The sequence below is a fragment of the Theropithecus gelada genome, chromosome 11 (assembly GCF_003255815.1).
Source record: "Theropithecus gelada isolate Dixy chromosome 11, Tgel_1.0, whole genome shotgun sequence".
NCBI lineage: Eukaryota > Metazoa > Chordata > Mammalia > Primates > Cercopithecidae > Theropithecus > Theropithecus gelada.
In genome coordinates this window covers 124,719,764-124,742,845 of record NC_037679.1, presented here as the reverse complement: position 1 = coordinate 124,742,845, position 23,082 = coordinate 124,719,764, and the positions used below count along the sequence as shown (strand labels likewise).

Sequence of the window (23,082 nt, the reverse complement as noted above, 5' to 3'; positions counted from 1 at the left end):
TTGTTTTGTTTTGTTTAAAGACAGGGTCTCACTCTGCTGGCCGAGGTTGGGGTGCAGTGGTGTGATCAAAGCTCATTGCAGCCTCGAACTCCTGGGCTCAAGCGATCCTCTTGTCTCAGCCTCCTGAGCATCTGGGACTACAGGCACATACCACCATGCCTAGCTAATTCTTTAAAAAATTTTTAGTAGCAGCAAGGTCTCGCTTTGTGCCCATGCTGGTCTCAAACTCCTGAACTCAAGCGATCCTCCTACCTAAGCCTCCCAAAGTGCTGGGGTTGCAGGTGTGAGCCACTGCGCACAGCCTACTCTTGTGGGTTTAGCACTCTACACAGCCTTAAGGTATGGCAGTTACTTTAGATTTTAATTTTAATTCTTAATTTCTTTTTCTATGGAGACTATTTTTGGCATCTTGAGATAGTGATTAGCTAGATACCTATAGCTTTAGCTAGATATCTGTAGCTAATAGACTATAGGCAGCATCATGAATAATTTAGTGGTAATAGCTTTTAAATGAGTAATCTCTCTTTCTACTCTATTTAAAATTGTATCTTTAGGAGTCTGTTCTGGACTTTGACAAACCTTCAAGTGCAATTCCATCGTCACAACCGCCTTCAGCTACTCCAGGTAGCCCCGTAGGTATGTAATCATTCTAAAGACTTGGAGCAAACGTCTTGAGCTAACAGCTGTTTGTTGTTGTTGTTGTTGTCTTTTCAAATGATTTTATTTTAGATGTCCTAATATGTTGGTGTATTAATTTATTCTAACTGTATACATCTGTTACCAGTTATATGTGGGTAAATTACCGTTAGGACATTAGTGTACTTAACTGGCTTGTTTTCACTTTTTGGAGAAAGGCTCTGGATGGGTGAATGGAAATACTCAATAGCTGTTTTTGTAATTTATGTTGTTGTTGGAGTGAATTCTGACCAGAACTTGCTTGACTCCTTTGGACTCTAAATCTAGTGTTGAGGCTTTTAGGTGTTAACTACGGGTGCGATTACCACAATGAAGTGTAGAACAGTGATTAACACAGTAACTAACAAAGGAGCCTACATTAGAATCTGGCCCGATGCTTCAAAGCTTAGGCTTTTCGCTCCACATTTGTTTTTCTCCAGAGAGGAGTGACATAAAGCTAGTTCAGCTGTAGTGAGCAGTATACACCAGCTTGAAGATTGATGCAGCAATTCCTGGGTGAAGTAAGAGTAAATAGAGAGTAATTAATAAAAGTGATGGATATTAACAAGAAGAAACAAACTATATAATTGAAAAGTATATTAATATATATAATCAGAAAAAAACTGAACAGATGATCCAGATAAGATTGACTTTGAAATTTGTGAAACTTAAGTTTATCAGTTAATTACTATGCATGGTAGCTCGGGTCTTATCTTCCAGGTCACTATTATCAGTTATTTTTTAATGTCTTAGTTCTTTTCTTTTGGAAGTCTTGAAATGCTATTTTTGCCCATTTAACCTTAAAACATCACTCTGTGTCACCGATGGAACTAGTATTTTCTATTCTTCTACAGTTCTCTCTCTTTAAAACTCTAGTAGAAAGTGCATAATGAACTTGAAACCTAGTCCTTCCAGCTAATGCCTTTTTTTGTGAAGTGTAAGCTTTAGTTTCCTCCTAGTTGATACGCATAAGCTTTTGTCTTCCCTCAATAGTTACTGTTTGTTTTACTCCTTGCAGCATCTAAAGAACAAAATCTGTCCAGTCAAAGTGATTTTCTTCAAGAGCCATTACAGGTAACTTTCCAAATTAATCTTTTATTCTTTGTTACTCAAGGAAGAAGCTCTTGCTTTGGAAAGAATAATCAGACTTACTGATTCTAATGTACCTAATGAAATTACTAAAAGTATTCTAAGCATTATCTAGTTTAGTAGATTAAATACAACTTGTCCTAAAATGATTCCCTGATGACTATGCTGAAAACATCTAATACAGGTTTGCTGACTTTAGTAAGGAGAGAGCAAGCCTGAAGAAATCAGAGGGTACCTTGTCTAAGAATATTATGTTCTCTTGAGCTACTTAAGTCATTTAGTTTATTAACATAGTAAAGTATCTGAAGAAAGAAATTATTATTTAAAAAAATTTTTTTTTGTTGAGACAGAGTCTTGCTCTGTCACCCAGGCTGGAGTGCAGTGGCATGATCTCAGCTCACTGCTACTTCTGCCTCACGGGTTCAAGCAGTTCTCTGCCCCAGCCTCCCAAGTAGCTAGGATTACAGGCGCCCACCACCACACCTGCCTAATTTTTTTTGTATTTTTAGTAGAGACGGGGTTTCACCATCTTGGCCAGGCTGGTCTTGAACTCCTGACCTCGTGATCCACGCACCTCAGCCTCCCAAAGTGCTGGGATTACAGATGTGAGCTGCTGCACCCAGCCTTAATTTTCAAACTGTATTTATTGAGCAGGGTATATTGACGTTTTTCCTACTTTCCTCCAATTCACTCACTGCTTTTACTAAAGCAGTTAAATTTTATCTGTTCCAGCTGTTTAGGGTTCTCCATAAGGCTTTCAATTGACAAATAAATTTTTTGAAAAGCACTGGTCTAGTTTAGTAGTTCTCTGGTGGAGGCTGTGGGATGGCTGCATCAGAAGCCCCTGGTCACTTTAATAAGGTATACATTTCTAGATAAGACCTTAGACCTGTTAGAGCAGAATTTTCTAGGGTGTTACCTATATTTTTAAAAACTTCCTGGTTGAATCTTCATACCCATTTTTTGGAACATTAGTTTCAAACATCATGTTTATTTACCAATAACCCATCTCCAACTGGTCCACTTAAAAAGCACTAATTTGGAAGCAGGAACTGCCATCACTTCTAAATAAATACTAATATAAATGTCTTTGTTATTAAATGAACCTTTTAACTGAAATTCAAGCCATTTTAAGATTAACTATCAAGTGGCCTAAGATGCCTTAACTTAGCATCTGTGAATCTTCCCTTAGCAACAGAGTTAGTTATTTCCCCACAACAGCCAGTTCTACTTTTCTTGGGCACTTGTCTCATTACTTTAATGACAGAGCAGAAGAAAGACCTAGTTTTAGAAACACTCTAATCTCATAATGGTTCTAATATTTTGGCCAGATCTAAGTTATGCCTATTTATTTGGGTAATATAAGATGTTCTAAAGGATTTCCAATATTTTTTTCCATAAGATCTTGAAACTTAATCCCCAGTCTCCTTCCTAAAAAGCAACATATCATAATGCCTCCTTCAAGAAGGTCACTGAAACATAATTTCTCTGTTTTGTTACCCTTCATTAGTTTCCAGTTCACCTATTTTATTACTTGGGGTCCTCAGAACCACATGGAAGCATTTAGATAAAAGGAGTGGATTCACTGAAACTTTAGACCTTGCTCTTGCCAGATTTTTATGAGTGTCTCTCTGCTATTTTTGAATACTTGTTGTGTGATAGAATTCTTTCCTAGCCACTCTTTTCATTTTCTGTTGGTTACAGTTGTCACAACTTTTGTTCCTAATGTACTGTCTCCCAATTTTTATTTTACATATGCTATCAGCTTTGATTTTTCACTGGCATTTTTGGTGCCATTCTGATTTATGTAGAGCTTATTCTTTCTATTTATACTTTAGCCTGCCTCTTTAGGACACTGATAGCACTTAGCATGAAAGCATAGTTACTATGATCTCTGGCAGAGCTGTGCCTACAGTGTTAAATATGCCCAGAGCTCACCTTCCCATGGATGCTATCTACTGCAGGGCCAAGAATCAGTGAAAATGGGATGAGATGTGTAGTTTTGGTGACCAGGCCTGGAAAGGCAGTGTAGCAGGCTGCTTGTGTTTGAATCTCAGCTCTGCCACTTAATTGTAGTATGATCTTGGGCAAATTTCTTAACCTTTCTTTGTCACTGCTTCATTGTCAATAAAATGAGAATAGTACCTACCTCACAGATTATCATTAGGATTAAATATATTAACATGTGTAAAGTGTTTAGTAGAGTGCTTCTTGACACATGTGCCTGTTCAGTAAGAGTAACATATTAGGAAGGCCAGGGCCCAAGAAATATAAAGTTAACAAAATGTGCCTTTTACAATATTTTGTATTTTCCTGTGTCTAGGCTACTTCTACTCCAGTTACTTGTAGCTCAAATGCTTGCTTGGTTACTACCGATCAGGCTTCTTCTGGATCTGAAACAGAGTTTATGACCTCAGAGACTCCTGAGGTAAAAGACCAATTGTCTTAATTTCTTTTGTGTCTTAAAGAATAGCAGAACCAGTTTATCTTATGAATTACAGGCATGATTAGTTGAATGATGTACCATTTATACTTTATTAATGTATTGCTTTCTATAGATATTGTGATCTTAGAACTTATACAGGTAACTTCATTGTGGCTTTGCCATATAAATAGATTTAATATGGTATTGCCTTATCTAGTGCAATAAATGTCAATTTTTAATCTAAAAAAACGAAAAGTGTAGGTAGCATTAAGTCAAGTTTCTCACGATATTTACACTGGAGGACTATTAGGAGAAAAGTTTCTTATTTGTATAACTGAAAGCTCAATAACTTTATATTTTTAATATTAGCACTTACTGAGTTGGAATGAGTTACAATCTTATTTTGGCTAACTTTGTCAAAAATATTTTGGTCAGGTGCAGTGGCTCATGCCTGCAATCCCAGCGCTTTGGGAGGCCAAGGCAGGTGGATCACTTGAGGTCAGGAGTTCAAGACCAGCCTGGCCAACATGGTGAAGCCCTGTCGCTCCTAAAAATACAAAAATTAGCTGTGCACGGTGGCGCGTGCTTCTGGTCCCAGGTACTCAGAAGGCTGAGGCCGGAGAATTGCTTGAACCTGGGAGGCGGAGTTTGCAGAGATTGTGTGCCACTGCACTTTAGCCTGGGTGACAAAGTGAGACTCTGTCTCAAAAAAAAAAAAAAAAAAAAAGGCATTTTAACGGTATTATGTTTGTGCTTTCAATTTCAATTCTAAGTTACAGTTTTTACTAAGTTTGAGTAAATTCTTAAGATGGACATAGTAGGATGAATTTTGAGTGGTAATTTAGCAACTATCAGGTATTTTTTTGTTAACTATTATACAAGAATATGTATTCATTATAGAATATAAGAAAATATAGATAATCCTTAGTTTTTATGGTGCTGAGACTTGATCTGAATTTAAATTAACTCATTCCTCATTTTAAGAAGAGGAAGAAGTGATTGTTACCAAGTAACTCATAGTTGTCTGCCTCACAGTCTAGTTGAGATTGGTTTTTGGTATTTTTTTAAGCCTTTGAATTTATAATCTGTTATGTCAAGAACTTGTGGCTTCCTTAAGTAAGGATTACTTAAATCGGATCAGAGTTGTTTTCTGTTTTAGGTAGCTGACCTAGAAACCCACTAATAAGTCTTTAGAGAAAAATTAACACTAAACAACTAACCCAAGTTTTTTCTTAAATCCAATTCTGATGTATACATTTTGAATAATACTAGGTTCTTAACCGGAAATTACCATTTCAGGGTTTGAAAAGAATGAGGTGCATAAAAAAAGTTCAGCCCCTCATCTGTTAGACTGATTATTGGTAAGACTCTTTCACTTAGTCAGCAAGCTGTGCAAAGCAAATACTGGTATGCATCCTCAGCAACTGAGATTTGAAGTTGTAAGCAAAAGCTATTCTTTTGCATTCCTGTGTCCAAATGTCATCCTAAAGAACTTGCTGACTTATGCCAGTTTGGGTTTTAGAGTAAGTTAACTGTTATATGGCAGGTGATTGGCTGATGCTGCATTTCTCCTCCCCAGGCAGCAATTCCCCCAGGCAAGCAACCGTCTTCACTAGCTTCTCCAAATCCTCCCATGGCAAAGGGCTCTGAACAGGGCCTGCAGTCACCTCCAGCAAGTAGTAGTTCAGTAACCATTAACACAGCACCCTTTCAAGCCATGCAGACAGTGAGTATGAAACATGAATGATGATTACAGTTCATTATTCCTGTTAAAAGCCATTGTTTCTCTTACATAACTATTGGGTACTATGTGAAAAGTTTGCCTTTTGTAAAATTTATTTGAGTTCGTAGAATTATATTTGGCCAATGGCAATACTGTTGTGGTAGAAGAGTAGGAAATCCGCAGGCTCTAGAATTTTAAATGGGTGTTTTATCAGAACATTATTCCCTCTTTCAGAATTAGTAGCAGGCAAAGTCGAGGACCCATATTAAACAAACACAATGTGTGGGTGAGAAACAGAATTTCTAGCAACAGCTTAATAATACTAACCATTACTAATATCAGTACTAGTGTTACTCCCTAACATCAGTAACCTGAAATACTGGACACATACTTGGGTGTTTTGTCATTGCTAAAACTTTCATTTTATTTTATCCTGATCTCAAGATGGTTTTTGGAGATTTGTTCAGATTTGTGTGGTGTTTTGAATTATGTATTTTTCTACAAATTGTAGTTAAGGCTTTTTTTTAAAAAAATAATATTACAGCTAGTTTGGTATGTTTATTCTCTAAACACAGACTAGTCTAAAACAGTTCTTCGGGGGGAAAAAAGCCTTAGTGAGCCAGTAAGTACCCTTCCTGTTGGTGCTTAGTGTCCCACTCCAAGCACTTTGATGGTGGTAGTGGGGCCAGTGGAGTAGCATGGAAAGCAGGCATCACCCGGGGAGATTGGCTGGTGAGTCCAGACAGTTGAATTCACTCACCTTATCACTTAGAATATCTTATTTCTAGACAGAATAGTTTTCTTGCTTTCACTCTTTTCCTGTCAGTTCATCCTGCACAGGATAGCCACATTGTTTTTACCTTTTCTTTTGTCTAATTAAAAGCAAGCAGTGTTCCATTACAGAATGAAATTTAGTCTTCTGATACTCAGTACCTTTTCAAGTCTGGTATACCTGCCACACTGGTCCCCTGGGCTTGCCTTATATATTCTTGTCACAATACCTTTTGCTCATGCCAATCTGTTTTATCTGCCTGTTTGAATCCTACCCAGTACACATTGGTTCTTACTCATTTATTGATTAAAGAATAGTTACAAAACCAGGCACTGTTCTTTTTTTTTTTTTTTTTTTTTTTTTGAGACGGAGTCTTGCTCTGTAGCCCGGGCTGGAGTGCAGTGGCCGGATCTCAGCTCACTGCAAGCTCCGCCTCCCAGGTTTGCGCCATTCTCCTGCCTCAGCCTCCGGAGTAGCTGGGACTACAGGCACCCGCCACCTCGCCCGGCTAGTTTTTTTGTATTTTTAGTAGAGACGGGGTTTCACCGTGTTAGCCAGGATGGTCTCGATCTCCTGACCTCGTGATCCGCCCGTCTCGGCCTCCCAAAGTGCTGGGATTACAGGCTTGAGCCACCGCGCCCGGCCCCAGGCACTGTTCTTAATCACTGAGGTTGTAGCAGTGAAAAAAAGTAAAATATGCTCAGGAAACTTAACATTTTATTATGGAGGTAGGAGGGCTGGGGAGACAGATACCTGTATATCAGGTGCTGTGTGATGTAAGGAAAAATGGAGCAGAATCAGGGAGCTAGAGAGTCATAGAAGGACAGATCATTGCTTGCCACATGGTAAAGATCCAGTAAACGGTGAAATATTTCATTCATCTTTAGTTTTTGAAAAAAGACCCCTTTCCCTTATAGCCTTTATTCTCAGGAAGCATTATTATGATAGCATAGTAGCAGGAAGATTAACTTTTGCTCTTAGGTGTAAATTCTGTCAGGAATCAAGTAGGAGTGTTTTTTTGTTGTGTTTTTTACTGTGGTAAAATATGTGTAACAGGATTTACCATTTTAACCTTTTTAAAGTATACAATTCAGTGGTATTATAATAGTACATTCATAATGTGCAATCATCATCACTACTTTTAGAACTTTGTCATTATTCCAAACAGAAACTCAGTATCCATTAAACAATAACTTCTATTTGTAACCCCCTCCACAGCTCTGCTAATCTCTATTCTACTTCGTTTCTATGAATTTACCTATTCTACCTCATATAAGTGGTATCCTACAACATTTTTCCTCTTGTATCTGGCTTACTGCACTTTGCAGAATGTTTTCAGAGTTCATTCACGTTATAGAGTGTATCAGAATTTCATTTTTATATGGCTGAATAATCCATTTTATGTATGTACTTCATTTCGCTTATTCATTCATCTGTTGGGAAGTTGAGTTGTTTGTACCTTTTGGCTATTCTGAATAATGCTGCTATGAACATAGGTGTATAAATACCTGTTTGAGTCCTGCTTTCAATTATTTGGGGTATATACCTAGAGATGGAATTAGTGGATCATATGTTAATTCTATACTTTTTGAGGAGGCAGCATACTGTTTTCCACAGGGTGGCTGCGCCATTTTGCATTCTCACTGGCAATGCATGAGGGTTCCAGTTCCTCTGCATCCTTGCCAACACTTATTTTCTGTCCTTTTGATAATAGCCCTCCTAATGGGTATAAAATTTGTATTGCATTATGGTTTGGATTTATATTTCCCTAATGATGATGAGCATGTTTTCATGTGCTTATTTACCATTTATCTTCTTTGGAGAGATGTCTATTCAAGTCCTTTGCCTGCAAAATAGAAGTTTTTGAATGTACGATTTTTCTGGATACCACCCTTAAGAATTTTCTTTGAAAATTCCCAAATGACTCAGCGTGTCCTTGTCTTTTAAGGTATTTAATGTTAATGCACCTCTGCCTCCACGGAAAGAACAAGAAATAAAAGAATCCTCTTATTCACCTGGCTACAATCAAAGTTTTACCACAGCAAGTACACAAACACCACCCCAGTGCCAACTGCCATCTATACATGTAGAACAAACTGTCCATTCTCAAGAGACTGGTAAGATCTTTGCATATGATATTTGGAAGACTTAGATGGACCGCCAATTGAATGGAAAGCAAGTCTAGCAAGTCTGTAGTGACACTTTAGAAGTATTTTCCTGACTAGTAAGCATTATTTCTTCACATGTTCCTCCAGTGTTGAGAAAAACCTAATGCCCTTTCCTGTGTTGAGTTTACCTATTAATTTTAATTTTTGTAGAGGTAGAACTTAGAAGACTGATTTAACCTTGAAGTGGGTTTGTATTTTCAAATCTATTTGCTTTGATTACCACAGACAGTGATTGAGGTAGATGGGCACTATCTGGCTGCTTATATGAAGGTTTTGAAACCATTCTGTTAACCCTTTTAACACAGATGGTTATCTGTCCTTTTCTTTTTATCTTATAACAAAAGATTGAAGACTGTGAAGATATGACTTAGTATGCTCATTGTACAGTTTGCTTAGAGATGGGAGGCTATTTTGATCTTTCATGCTGTTCTAAATCATGAATAGATAACTTTGTACTCATTTCTTAGTTTAAATTTAAGAAGCACTTGTAGATTTTTCATATTGGTATTTCAGATCCCTATTGAGTTTTTTAACTGAAGTCGGAGCAAATGAATTGAGCATTCTGAGTACTTGGCTAATCAAGTGATGAAGAGGTAGTAATATAAATTCTGGGACCTAGGCACAGATGACCCAATTCTCTTCTCCCCTCTACTGTTAAAAGACAGGGCAGGTGACTTATGTAAATGATATTTTTGTCATGTGCCTTCTCAGATACAGTATTAATTAGAATCCATTTTCTTTTACTCCCTCATCTGGAGTATTTAGCCTGCTTTTTAAAAATTGTCATAAAATATATATAACATAAAAATTACCATTTTAATCATTTTTAACTATATAGATATTCTGTGGCATTAAGTACAACCAAATTGTTGTGTAATTATTACCACTGTCCACCTCCAGAACTTTTCATCTTCCCCCAGCTGAAACTTTGTAATCATTTAATACTAACTCCTCCTCCTCCTCTCCCCCCAGCCCCTGGCAACCACCATTCTACTTTCTGATTCTGAAAATGACTGCTCTAGGTACCTCATATAAGTGGTATACAATATTTGTGCTTTTGAAACTAGCTTATTTTACTTGGCATGTCTTAAGGGTTCATTCGTGTTGTAGCATGGGTCAAAATTTTCTTCCTTTTTTAGGCTGAATAATATTCCATTATATATGAATTATGTATTTGAATCATGTAGATGAACTGTATATATGAATATATATCTCCTATTTGTTTTTAAAGGGAGCAAATTGTATTAATGATTTTGATAGATACTGGCTTTTAAGTATAAAGATTATTACCATTTAACTCTTGGACTCCAAAACCGTTTTTCTTAAGCAGCAAATTATCATCCTGATGGAACTATTCAAGTAAGCAATGGTAGCCTTGCCTTTTACCCAGCACAGACGAATGTATTTCCCAGACCTACTCAGCCATTTGTCAATAGCCGGGGATCTGTTAGAGGATGTACTCGTGGTGGGAGATTAATAACCAATTCCTATCGGTCCCCTGGTGGTTATAAAGGTATGCCCTGAATAAAATTTAATTATACTGAATTATTTTGTCTGTGTGTTTACTTGACTCAAACCATTTTTACCTAACCTTGCTTTTACCTAACCTTTTGTCATTTATAATGTAGTAGAGAATTTCCTGTTTGTGAATAATAAAGTATTTTTAATATACCTATTCTCCATAACAGAGGAACTAATTTTCTGTATGAAAAGCAGATTGATTTTGTGACTTACTGAAGTGGAAGTTTTCACCGTATTGTTTTACAGAGGATGAATTTTCATATTTGAGTGATGTTTTTCTTCTGTTGACTTAATTCTGCTAAAAGTGTATCATATTTACAAAATGCCCATTATCTAGTTATTTGTTAGATTATGTCACAAAGAATATAGAATTTGAGACTATAATAATGGTATTCTCTTAAACTTTTGTTATGGTTCCAAGTATCCTAGTCACTACTTATTATTAACAAAATACTCTAGACAGGCTGGGTGCAGTGGCTCACGCCTGTCATCCCATGACTTTGGGATGCCGAGGTAGGAGGATCATTGAGGCCAGGAGTTTGCGACCAGCCTGGGCAACATAGTGAGACCCCGTCTCTACAAAGAATTTTTAAAGATTAGCTGGGCATGGTGATGTGCACTTATAGTCCCAGCTACTTGGGAGGCTGAACTGGAAAGAATGCTTGAGTCCAAGAGTTTGAGGTTACGGTGAGCTGTGATCTCACTACTATGCTCCAGCCTGAGTAACAGAGCGAGGCACTGCCTATAAAAAAGCAAACAAGAAGAAAATAACCTTTGACAGAGGCCCTGAGTAGCTAACTGCCCTACCACCACGCTTTCCCAACCCCAACCAGCATTTTAGCAGTAGTAAATTTATAAACCTGGCTTATTTGAAGACATCATTGTTCTATAAATGTATGTTTTACTGTGGAAGCAATATTAGTAGAGTTTGCTTAAAGAGGGCATAATTCTAATGGTGGCATAATACAATCAATTTAACTTTTAAAGCAATATAGAATTAGACTGTTTAAAAGTTTAATATGATTTTGTACATAATCTTATGTAAGTGTGTTTATTTATTAGGTTTTGATACTTACAGAGGACTTCCTTCAATTTCCAATGGAAATTATAGCCAGCTGCAGTTCCAAGCTAGAGAGTATTCTGGATCACCTTATTCCCAAAGGGTAAGTAAGAATAGTTGTCATAGTTGAATAATGGTACAGTTGTTGATGTTAAGCTGGTGATTGAAGTATATAGCAGAGTCATAATTTGTTTTCTAAAAATGCACTCTTAGTTTTAAAACTACTTGTAAGTCCTATGGAGAAGAGTTGAGTTGGAAGCTTTTTCCAATTACTCAAGAAAGATAAATCATAACTGCTTGTTATGTGGAACTTAGAAGGTGTTAAGGACATTATTAATCATGTTGTTTGCATTAACTCATTTGCTCTTCCACCTTACAGGAGAAACTGGTTCAGAGGTTAAATAACTTATCTAAGGTCACTCATCAAGGAAATGGTAAACTAAGATTAGAACGTGACTTTCTTACTCCAGAGCCCATGATTTTAACTTTACTACATTGCCTTTGACTTAACTTGCCTAAATAGCAAATGTAGCAAAGCCCTTTTTCGTAAGATTTTTGTTGTTGTTTATTCTTATTTGAAGAACCCAGCATATTTTCTTTACTACATATGATAAAAGACTCATAAGAGTATGTTAGAAATTCCACTTTAACAAACCTTGGGAACTTACAGATTTGAATCTATAATACATCAGCATATTCAGTTTTGAAGTTTTACAAGCCTTTGAGTATGTGTATGGTATCATACTGAGTTCTGTTGGTAACATATAAAATACCTATCCTTGGAGTTTACAGTTACATGGGGTAGGATGGATGTCCACACAGAGGCAGTATTGAAAAGGGTGAAGGCCGGGCGTGGTGACTCACGCCTGTAATCCCAGCACTTTGGGAAGCCGAGGCGGGTGGATCCCTTGAGGTCAGGAGTTTGAGACCAGCCTGAGCAACATGGTGAAACCCCCTCTCTACTAAAAATACAAAATTAGCCGGACGTGGTGGCACACACCTGTAATCCCAGCTACTTGAGAGGCTGAGGCAGGAGAATTGCTTGAACCTGGGAGGTAGAGGTGGTAGTAAGCAGAGATAGCGCCATTGCACTCCTCCCTGGGCAAGAAGAGCGAGACTCCATCTCAAAAAAAAAAGAGTGAAAAACACCTTGGAATCTAAATGCCTTGGGTCTGACCCCTCATTTATCACTTCTTTTGCCACGTGACCTTAGATATGTTAGTGAAACTTTTTGAGCTCTAGTTCCTCATCTGTTAGTTTTTCATCTAACACTGAGGGGTAGTGAGGTTTTCTCCATGAGATATTCTGAGAATTAAATGAACTAAAGCACCTAAGTGCTTAACACTACAGAGCCAGGTGTGTATATCAGTCATACAAATACTAGATGTTATTATGTGATCCTCATGGAATGTATGTGAGGGGAGGATGTTGATTAATATAGACTTAAGTAAAAGAATGGTCTCTTCTTAATACCACTATTACAGTATTTTGTGTGCTCTTTTACATTTCTTCCTGAGGAACAAGAAATTGATAATGCTAGTTGCTATTGCAGAGAGGGGACTGGGAGTATGGAGTAAGAGGCTTTATTACTTTTATTGTATACCTTCTTGTCCTGTTTCAATTTTTTATTGCATATAATAATTACACCACTAATTATTCTTTTCATGAGTTGTATGAAGTTTGGCTTCCTTCATACTTGAGTTTGTTTGAAGTACTGCCCCTGGAACATTTTTTCTTAATATATTGGATTATATTTCTAGGCATTAAATATATTTATACAATATACTTTTTTATCAATTTCTTTAAAAAAAATTCCCAAATCCCAACATAGTTGGTATTAGCCTTCCCAGTTTGGTGTATAAATAGAGCAAGGTTGAGAAAAATCTGTGTTCTTGCTTTATGATGTCCTTTTATACTGCGATGAGGGACAGAGGACCATGCCACATGTAAAACTTTATCTCATTACTCAGCATTGTATCTTTTACATAGTATTCTCCAAGTGCTTTATTGTTTTTCGTGTATTAACAGATCTAATTGGTCAGATTAATTAACAGATGAAGCAAGTAATGCCACTGTTGCCCTTGCTTTGTTTTTCTTAGTGTTTGGAAACATCTGAGCCTCTTTGGTTGCTGGGGAAGGCCAGGTAAAGAACTAAAGGGACAATATTACAGATTTGCCAGCCAGTAGTCCTGTGTAATAACCAATTGTAGTCCTGCATTTTTAATGCCAAGATAAATATTATATGTTCACTTTAGGATAATTTCCAGCAGTGTTATAAGCGAGGAGGGACATCTGGTGGTCCACGAGCAAATTCGAGAGGTAAGAGTAATTAGCTGAATAGTTTTTTTTACCCAAAACATGTCTCTAGTTCTTTCTGCATCCTCTACCAAGTTCTTCCCAAAGCGCATTGCTTTTTAGCATTTGTCTTGTTGAGGTTTTCAATTGCTTGAATGTAGTACTAAAGTACTAAGGGAGATACTAGACTACTCAGATAGGCTATGGAAACCAATTGCAAATTGAATTAAAAGGGTGGGTGTTTTTTAAAAATCTACTTGACGCTAGAGCATATTTAATCTTATATATTCACTATGCTGATTTCAAATATTTTTCATATGATGATTCAGGATGGTGGTTTTTGTAATAATGGGTACTTCTACTTTAATGTCACTGCATTAATAGATTCAAATAAGCAACAATTAAGACACCGTGACTTGAAACAAAAGCAGCATACTTATAACACTTTTTAAAATGTGAAGGAACTATTGAAAGTTTGTATAGCCGGGCGCGGTGGCTCAAGCCTGTAATCCTAGCACTTTGGGAGGCCGAGATGGGCGGATCACGAGGTCAGGAGATCGAGACCATCCTGGCTAACACGGTGAAACCCCGTCTCTACTAAAAAGTACAAAAAACTAGCCGGGCGAGGTGGCGAGCGCCTGTAGTCCCAGCTACTCGGGAGGCTGAGCCAGGAGAATGGCATAAACCCGGGAGGCGGAGCTTGCAGTGAGCAGAGATCCGGCCACTGCACTCCAGCCTGGGTGACAGAGCGAGACTCCGTCTCAAAAAAAAAAAAAAAAAAAAAAAAAAAGAAAGTTTGTATAAGTGAGAAAAAAAATCATCGAAGAGTAACTTTGTCACAGGAAAGCAATGTTTTCCTTCTGAAAAAAATAGCGAGTATTCAGTTTCCTTTGCCTTAGTCTGAGCAGTGTTTTTGTATGGCACTTAAAACATTAAAAGTGTATGACTTGGAAACAAAAAAAACCAAGCATTCATCATGGGACTTAGTTCCATATCAGTCTATCTCTGAATGGCTAGTAGCTAGTAGTTCTAAAAATTGGTTCTTTTATGTAGCCTCCATTTTCTTGAGACCTTCTACATTAGCTGCTTTGTAGAATGATCTCTGAGAAATTAAGAATTATGGGAGGAAGATGAAGTAAAAAGTGTTCAGACCTGAGTTTTAGACTTTGCTAAGTTATCTAGCCTTTTGGGGGCTACATTTTCTTAATCTTTAAAAAGGATCAATTAGACAAGATTATCTTGGACCTTTCTGGCTTTAGAAGAGTATTGTAAAAACCTATTGCCAGAAAAATCTAGAAAAGTATAATCTAGCTATATATTGCTTTTGTTTTGGAATTTACTGTAAAATGTATCTTTGTCTGTTTCAGTAGCCGACTAATGTTAAATATTGTGTTCAAAGCTAACTGCTTCATTATGAGAAACTCACTGTTGCTAATAAAACAGCAGGGTGGAGTGATTCTTCTCAGGTGAGCAGCCCAGAAAGAGACAACGAAACCTTTAACAGTGGTGACTCTGGACAAGGCGACTCCCGTAGCATGACCCCTGTGGATGTGCCAGTGACAAATCCAGCAGCCACCATACTGCCAGTACACGTCTACCCCCTGCCTCAGCAGATGCGAGTTGCCTTCTCAGCAGCCAGAACCTCTAATCTGGCCCCTGGAACTTTAGACCAACCTATTGTGTTTGATCTTCTTCTGAACAACTTAGGAGAAACTTTTGATCTTCAGCTTGGTAGATTTAATTGCCCAGTGAATGGCACTTATGTTTTCATTTTTCACATGCTAAAGCTGGCAGTGAATGTGCCACTGTATGTCAACCTCATGAAGAATGAAGAGGTCTTGGTATCAGCCTATGCCAATGATGGTGCTCCAGACCATGAAACTGCTAGCAATCATGCAATTCTTCAGCTGTTCCAGGGAGACCAGATATGGTTACGTCTGCACAGGGGAGCAATTTATGGAAGTAGCTGGAAATATTCTACGTTTTCAGGCTATCTTCTTTATCAAGATTGAAAGTCAGTACAGTATTGACAGTAAAAGGATGATGTTCTAATTAGTGGGATTGAAGGAAAAGTAGTCCTTGCCTTCATGACTGGTTGGTTTAGGAAAATGTTTTTGTTCCTAGAGGAAGGAGGAGGTCCTTACTTTTTTGTTTTCCTTCCTAAGGTGAAAAATCAAGCTGAATGACAATTAGCACTAATCTGGCACTTTATAAATTGTGATGTAGCCTCGCTAGTCAAGCTGTGAATGTATATTGTTTGCACTTAATCCTTAACTGTATTAACGTTCAGCTTACTAAACTGACTGCCTCAAGTCCAGGCAAGTTACAATGCCTTGTTGTGCCTCAATAAAAAAGTTACATGCACCTTCAGTGTTCCTGTTTGATTAAACATTTAGTTGAGAGGTAAAATATCTGCTTTTTAATATTCATCACTGATAACTCTTGAATGGTTATTTCTTCATGGGCTCCTATTATTTTAAAATAAGACATATATAACAGTTCCTTCCAGGGTTACTTTTCTCTGATATTATACATGCCATTCATCAAAACATTTGATCTGTTTTCCATGGGCCAAATCATGCATTCTTCTTGAAGCTATTCTATTTTGCAGTAGGGCGTGGATTTCCTTTAGTTAGCTATCTTTTGGTAGCTACTACATGTGTAGTAATATACAATAGGAGATACACAGGAAATACTACTGGCCCACCATCAATAAGACTTACAGTTTCTAGTGGCTTCTCAATTTAATTTGAGCAGGCAAAATGCTGAGACATTAAAAAGCAGAGGCTCTGTGGTCAGGCAATGCTGTGTTTCAGAGTCCTGATTTTGCCACTTAGTAGCTAATCTTAGAGAAGTTATGTTACCTCTAAGATCGATCTCTCTCTCTCTTTTAAATACTGTTTCTCAGATGTAAAATGTGAATGGTAGATTACCATCAGGACAGCTGTGAAGTTTAAGAATATATCTAAAAGACTTAACATAATGCCTGGCACATACACATTTAAGAAATGCAGTAAAGTTTAGTGTTCATTCTAGCCATATGATACTTTCTCACACTTAAAGCTTGTATGTCCTCTTTAGTAATAAGTTTTTTATTTCTCAGTTTAAATAATTTTTGGCTGGGCGTGGTGGCTCACACCTGTAATCCCAGCACTTTGGGAGGCTGAGGTGGGCAGATCACCTGAGGTCAGGAGTTCGAGACCAGCCTGGCCAACATGGTGAAACCCTGTCTCTACTAAAAATACAAAAATTATCCAGGTGTGATGGCGGGCTCCTGTAATCCCAGCTACTCGGGAGGTTGAGGCAGGAGAATGTCTCGAGCCTGGGAGGGGGAGGTTGCAGTGAGCCGAGATTATGCCACTGCACTCCAGCCTGGGTGACTGAGCAAGACTCTGTCTCAAAAAAATATATCTATCTATTTTTTTAAAGTAAGCATTTTGGTTGCATTTTCAGGACCATATTAAGGGTTGGAGAAGGGCGTTATTACACATCAACTAAAGCAAGTAATCTGCTGAGGCAGAACATAATTTGCCGGGTCTGACCCACAGACCCTGGCTGAACAACGGATGAAAAAATGTATGCTGACACAGGTATTTTGCCTGACAGCACGAATAGAGGACTTCACTGCTCGGCACCACTGACAAGGGAGTCCAGCGAGAGTGAAGCCCCGATAAGCTGGCGTTGCTTGTATTTATTTAGTACAGATTTAATGACAAAGGCTTTGAGTCAACACACTTTTGGGTAATTAGCATGCCCGCTCCCCTCCCCTGCCCACCAAGAGAGCAGTCCTGTGCGCAAATGATTAAAGGCCAGGTTCCGAGGCCTAAGTAAACTAATCTAGACCAATTCCTTTACATCCCCTTGTTATCTAACCTAATTTGTAAAGAAAATTCAGCTGTCTTCAGCCAAATTTTCTTTTGAAGCTTTTGCAAAACCTGGCCTTCCAACAAGGTTTGCTTCTTTCTATAATTTCTTCTTATAATTTCTCCCACCACCCTGTCTGAACTCCTACAATAATTGTTTTGATCCTCCTCTCTGAGGTGTTGAGTAATCTCAGGAAAACGGTATAAGAGCATTACGTTTATTACAGTTAATATTTTTGAGCTGGGTGTGGGTTCAGCAGTTACACCCTGAAGCCATGTTTATCTCTCCATGGTGTTAAATGCTAGTATAGTGTTCTCAAGATACAAGATGTGATTTGATTCAGTACCTCACAGAACTTTTTCAGCTTATGGTAGGAACTTTGTAGGGTAGGGATAATAGTATTCCAGTTAAAAAAAATTAGCTCATGGCTTTTATGTCCACAACACAACTAAAAAGCATGTAGAAAAGTGGTAATATGATTGAATGATGGAGGGGGAAACGTGATGTTTAAGAACAGCAGGTGATCAAGTTCAGTAGGGCCTTTCTGTAGCGATGATTTTCCTACTGCATTAAGGCCTTCAGCGTAGTGTTTTTCTTATATACACAATGTTTATTTAAAATATTTTGGGCAACTCTTTATATATTTTTTTAAGGTAAGTGTCCAACATCAAGAGATTCATCACTTAGGGTATCCTCCTATGATAAGAGTCATATTATAGGAGAGTATTTGAAATGTTACTTGGCTAGGTATAAAGATAATGAACTAGACATATTTTGACTTAATGAATGGACAAGATATTTCATTCTGAAGCAGTGTAACTTTTTGAAGCTAGTTCTGGAAGCTGTAACTAAAAGACGTCTTTACAGAAAGATGTGCACATACACAGAATTTACATACATTTGTAAGAGAGAGAGTAGGAATCCAGAGATTAGATCTAAAGTCCATTTATGGACCTGGTGGAAAGAACTTCTATTTTGCTGGGAAGATCTTATTGTAGATATGGCTGACATGGAGAGACATTCTATATAATTATTCCATATAATTATCTGAATATACAAATACTTGGTTGTTTTACTAAAAGCAGAGATGAGGGAGGTAAATTAAGTTTCCTGTTGACTCGATTCTCCTCAGAGTTTTTTCTTTAAGTTTTTTAGTCCTTTATTAAGTGATGTCTCCTCCCTACATCCAAAGTTGTAAGCCGCTGACTCTTACCTCCTCTAAAATGATTTGAGTAAATGCAGGCATTTAAAGCAGGATGTTTTTTGAGAGGTTTGCTTACTTGTTTCCTGTACTAGTTATCTGTCAACCATCCCATTTTTGTTTACCTTTCTCAATTCCATAATAGCTTTATTTTTACAATCCTATGACATCACATACTGTGTTTTTATACTCTTAATCTTTCCTGTTTGCACAGTTAAATTCTTTAGCTTTAATGATCAGTGTTCCATTGTGAGCCTTATGATAACTATGATGTTATTTTATGTATTTTAAAGGTGAAACAATTGTTAGCATATACACAGGTATGGTGACTTATCCCTGTAATCACAGCACTTTGGGAATCCGAGGTGGGTGGATCACTTGAGTGCAGGAGTTAGACCAACCTGGGCAACATGGTGAAGCCTGGTCTCTACAAAAAGATACAAGAAATAAGCTGGGTGTGGTGTCGTGCCCCTGTAGTCCCAGCTACTCAGGAGGCTGAGGTGGGAGTATCACCTGAGCCTGGGCATTGAGGCTGCAGTGAGCTGTAATTGTGCCGTTGCACACCAGCCTGGGCGGCAGAGTGAGACCCTGTCTCAAAGAAAATAAAACGTTCGTCTGTATCACTTCTCTGCCAAATACTTACAAATAATTTTGATGAAAAATTTAGCTCTCTAGTTGCTCTATTTGCTACTCTATATCAGGGGTGTTCTTACTGACAACTTTTTGATTAGGGCACAGTAGCTTGGTTCTCATTTTTCAGCTTTTGGGCAAGTGGTGACAGCTTCCAGGTACAGCTCACTTGCTACCAGTGCAAGATACTAAATGCTAGATTATAAAATATTTGTATTCAATATTAATACTAAGAGGACTTAGCCTTACTAATTCTGTTTCTCAAGCATTATTCCTTTATTCATTTTATTTCAAAGACCCCAAACTTTGGTAATGATTAGTCTTTCAAATATTTGGGTTATCTGATTTGTATCTGACTCTGGGACTACAAAGATGAATGACATTCAAATATTCAGACACCTCAGGTATGTCCATTTCACCGAGAGCAAGTCTCTTCTTTAGTTATTCATTTAATTTTTATCACACTTTTCCTGCTCTCTGTCTGAAAGTGTTACTATTCAAAAACTAGATTTTTGGATCACTTCTTTAACTTTCTTATCTTTTCTCGTTTGTGATTTTTATTGGGAGATTTCCTTGACTTTATCTTCCTACCTTTTTATGAAGTTTTAAATTTTCATTAACATTCAAAATCTCTAAGTAGACCTGTTACCCGAATGTTCATTACATACAGTTGTCCCTCAGCATCTATGGGGGATTGTTTCCAGGACCCCTACAGATACTAAAATCTGCAAATGCTTAAGTCCCTGATACAAAAGGGAGTAGTGTTTGCCAAAAACCTCCAGACATCCTCCTGTATACTTTAGATCATTTCTAGATTATTTATAATATCTAATGCTGTGTAAATGCTATGTAAATAGTTGTTATACTGGATTGTTTAGGGAATCATGACAAGAAAAAATGGTTTGTACATGTTATGTATAGAAGCAAGCATCCTGTTTCTCCGAATATTTTCTATCTGTGGATGTGGGCAACCTGTGGCTATGGAGGGCCAACTGTGTATGTATTCTGTTCTTGTTTCATGATTGCGTTATTTTCTCATTACTCTAAGGATAGGTTTTTAAAAGATTTTTTGCCCTAAGTAGTCCATTTACTACACTTTTTCTATTCCATTCACTTATCTGCATTGTTCTATTTGCTCAGAATCTTGTGATAATTGGCTGACTGTTTAAGAATGGAGTACCAACCCCACACCTATTGGGGGTCATCCTGGAAGGGTGTCCAAGAAAGTTGGAGACCCCAACTCTGGTGTGGGGTGTGGGGTGAAAAGCAGGTCAAATTCAGGTTTCAAGACAGCCCAAGCTCAGTACATTTTCCTGTCCACTGCCTCAGTTTACCTACATTCAGAAGATGGTCCAGGAAGAGTTGAGCAGAGTTGGCTCCAACACATTAGGGTGCTAAGAGCGAAACAGTTCCAAGCCTTCATCTTGCTGTATGCCAAAATCATTTATGTGTATCTTGAGAGATGGGGATGAGTGGATAGTGGGTGCGTGGTGGAGCTCTGAGGCGCCCTGTCCAGAACCCCATCTTAGCTAACAATTGTTTCACCTTTAAAATACATAAAATAACATCATAGTTATCATAAGGCTCACAATGGAACACTGATCATTAAAGCTAAATAGGAGGACTTCCTGCCTGCCTATGGCCCCCTCTGGCCCTCACTTGGCATGCACAGGTCACCGTCCATAGCAGTGATGCTTCATTGGTCCCAAGGTCTAGGTGAAGGGGAGAATTGACCATCCTATCCTAACCTCCTGGGGCCTTCATGCTTATGTTCTTGTTGAAGAAACACAAAGCCCTCGAGATTCATGTAACTGTATGATGGAGAGAAAAAAGTACCTAATGTTTCCCCCAAAAGACAGTATATTTTGTACTTTGTAAAGTGTTTATTAAAATGAAGGGGAAAAAACAGAAAAAAAAAAAAAAAAAAAAAAAAAAAAGAATGGGTCACCAAAAAGATGACTGGAAGCTTGAATGTAAAAGGTAAGGCTTACTCATTTGGGGCTTCATGATAGCATTATTTTTTGTCAGGGTAGGGAACACCAATGTAGGGGTATGGAAGAGCATTATAAGTGGGACACAAAACGCAGAGGCCATAAGGATAAATTAAACACACAGAATTTATTCCCACAAGACTTTTGATTGGAGGAAAATATCAACGTCAAAAGACAAAATGGCCACCTGCAGTGGGAGGAAATCAATAAATAGAAAAGGGCAATGGATGTGAAGAGGCAGTTAATACATGAAAACATTTTCAGTAAGCATATGTAAGGTTTTAAGGCACATACTTTGGCAAGCATGTGGGGAAATGGGCATTCATGCTTTAGTTTGGGATAAGTATATTTTTGGAGAGTAAACTGGTGATGACTGTTAAGGTAAAACACACACACACACACACACACTTGACCTAGAAATTCCACTGCTAGGAATTTGCGCTACAAAATAGTAGAACAGAATTGATAACATCTCATTTGTCTGAAAAATCTTAAAAGCATATATCTGATTGCTTGAACTTTTTTCTTTTCTGGTAGGAGGTACAAGAAATTTGAAGGTGTTGGCTTTAAGGAAAGGGTTTGGGACTTGTTGCGGGAGGAAGACTTGCTTTTCATTCTGAACTTTACTGTAGAACTTAAAAGGTATATATCACTTTTTTTGTTAAAAATTTTCAACTAAGAGATAAAACGGTAGATTGCTATAATACCTACTCTTCCTGTCTGTCTTTGGATAGAGTTTGAGGGTTTTTTAAATTATCAAGTCTGAGATAATACTTTAAAAAAAAAAGCCTAAGTATTTAAAAGCCTAAGTATTATCCACATTACACTAATTTTTGCATTTCACTTAATACTTTACAAAGTACTGCCATATATGTAACTTTTTTGTTGTTTGTTTTTTGAGATGGGGTCTCACTCTGTCCCCCCAGGCTGGAGTGCAGTAGTGTGATCATGGCTCACTGCAGCCTCGACCTCCTGGGCTCAAGTGATCCTCCTGCCCCAGCCTCCTGTGTAGCTAGGATTACAGGTGCACACTACCACACCCAGTTAATTTTTGGGAAATTGTTTTTGTTTTCATTTTTTTTGAGACAGAGTCTTGCTCTGTCACCCAGGCTGGAGTGCAGTGGTGTGATCTTGGCTCACTGCAACCTCTGCCTCCTGGGTTTGTGCAATTCTGTCACAGCCTCTCAAGTAGCTGGGATTACAGGCATGCACCACCATGCCAGCTAAGTTTTTGTATTTTTAGTAGCGACAGGGTTTCGCCATGTTGGCCAGGCTGGTCTTGAACTCCTGACCTCAACTGATCCATCTACCTCAGCCTCCCAAAGAGCTAGGGTTACAGACATGAGCTACCACGCCCAGCTGTTTGGGGGGTTTTTTAGAGATGAGGTTTCACTATGTTGCCCAGGCGGGTCTTGAATTCCTGGGCTCAAGCGATCCACCAGCTTCAGCCTTCCAAATTGCTGGGATTATAAGCATGAGCCACCAGGCCTGGCCCATATGTGTAAACTTATTTTTTCCTGACAGTGGCCCTGGTGAGGTGGATATTGTTTTAGGGGATAAGAAAATGGAAACTCTTGGAGACTGACTTTCTAAGGCCATTATCAGAAGTGCTGAGTTAGAGTTAGCTCTCTCAAGTCCAAATACAGTGCAACATTCTCTGCAGTATCT

The 23,082-nt window shown here is 38.0% G+C and overlaps 1 protein-coding gene across 8 annotated transcripts in view; it reads left to right on the top strand.

The window, feature by feature from the left end:
• CAPRIN2 (caprin family member 2) overlaps positions 1-16,093 on the top strand; it is a 46,035-nt gene extending 29,942 nt beyond the window's left edge. For 2 of the 8 annotated variants that reach the window (XM_025401533.1, XM_025401534.1), the window contains exons 11-19: positions 555-636; positions 1,694-1,749; positions 4,088-4,192; positions 5,769-5,915; positions 8,633-8,801; positions 10,180-10,365; positions 11,436-11,536; positions 13,689-13,752; positions 15,172-16,093. In XM_025401533.1, the coding sequence (XP_025257318.1) occupies positions 555-636; positions 1,694-1,749; positions 4,088-4,192; positions 5,769-5,915; positions 8,633-8,801; positions 10,180-10,365; positions 11,436-11,536; positions 13,689-13,752; positions 15,172-15,740 (1,479 nt within the window). In that variant the 3' untranslated portion in view covers positions 15,741-16,093. Of the gene's footprint in view, positions 1-554; positions 637-1,693; positions 1,750-4,087; positions 4,193-5,768; positions 5,916-8,632; positions 8,802-10,179; positions 10,366-11,435; positions 11,537-13,688; positions 13,753-15,127 lie in introns of all 8 variants that reach the window. The other 6 variants (XM_025401541.1, XM_025401535.1, XM_025401539.1 and 3 more) reach the window with 5 other exon arrangements.
• Positions 16,094-23,082: the final 6,989 nt, after the last annotated feature.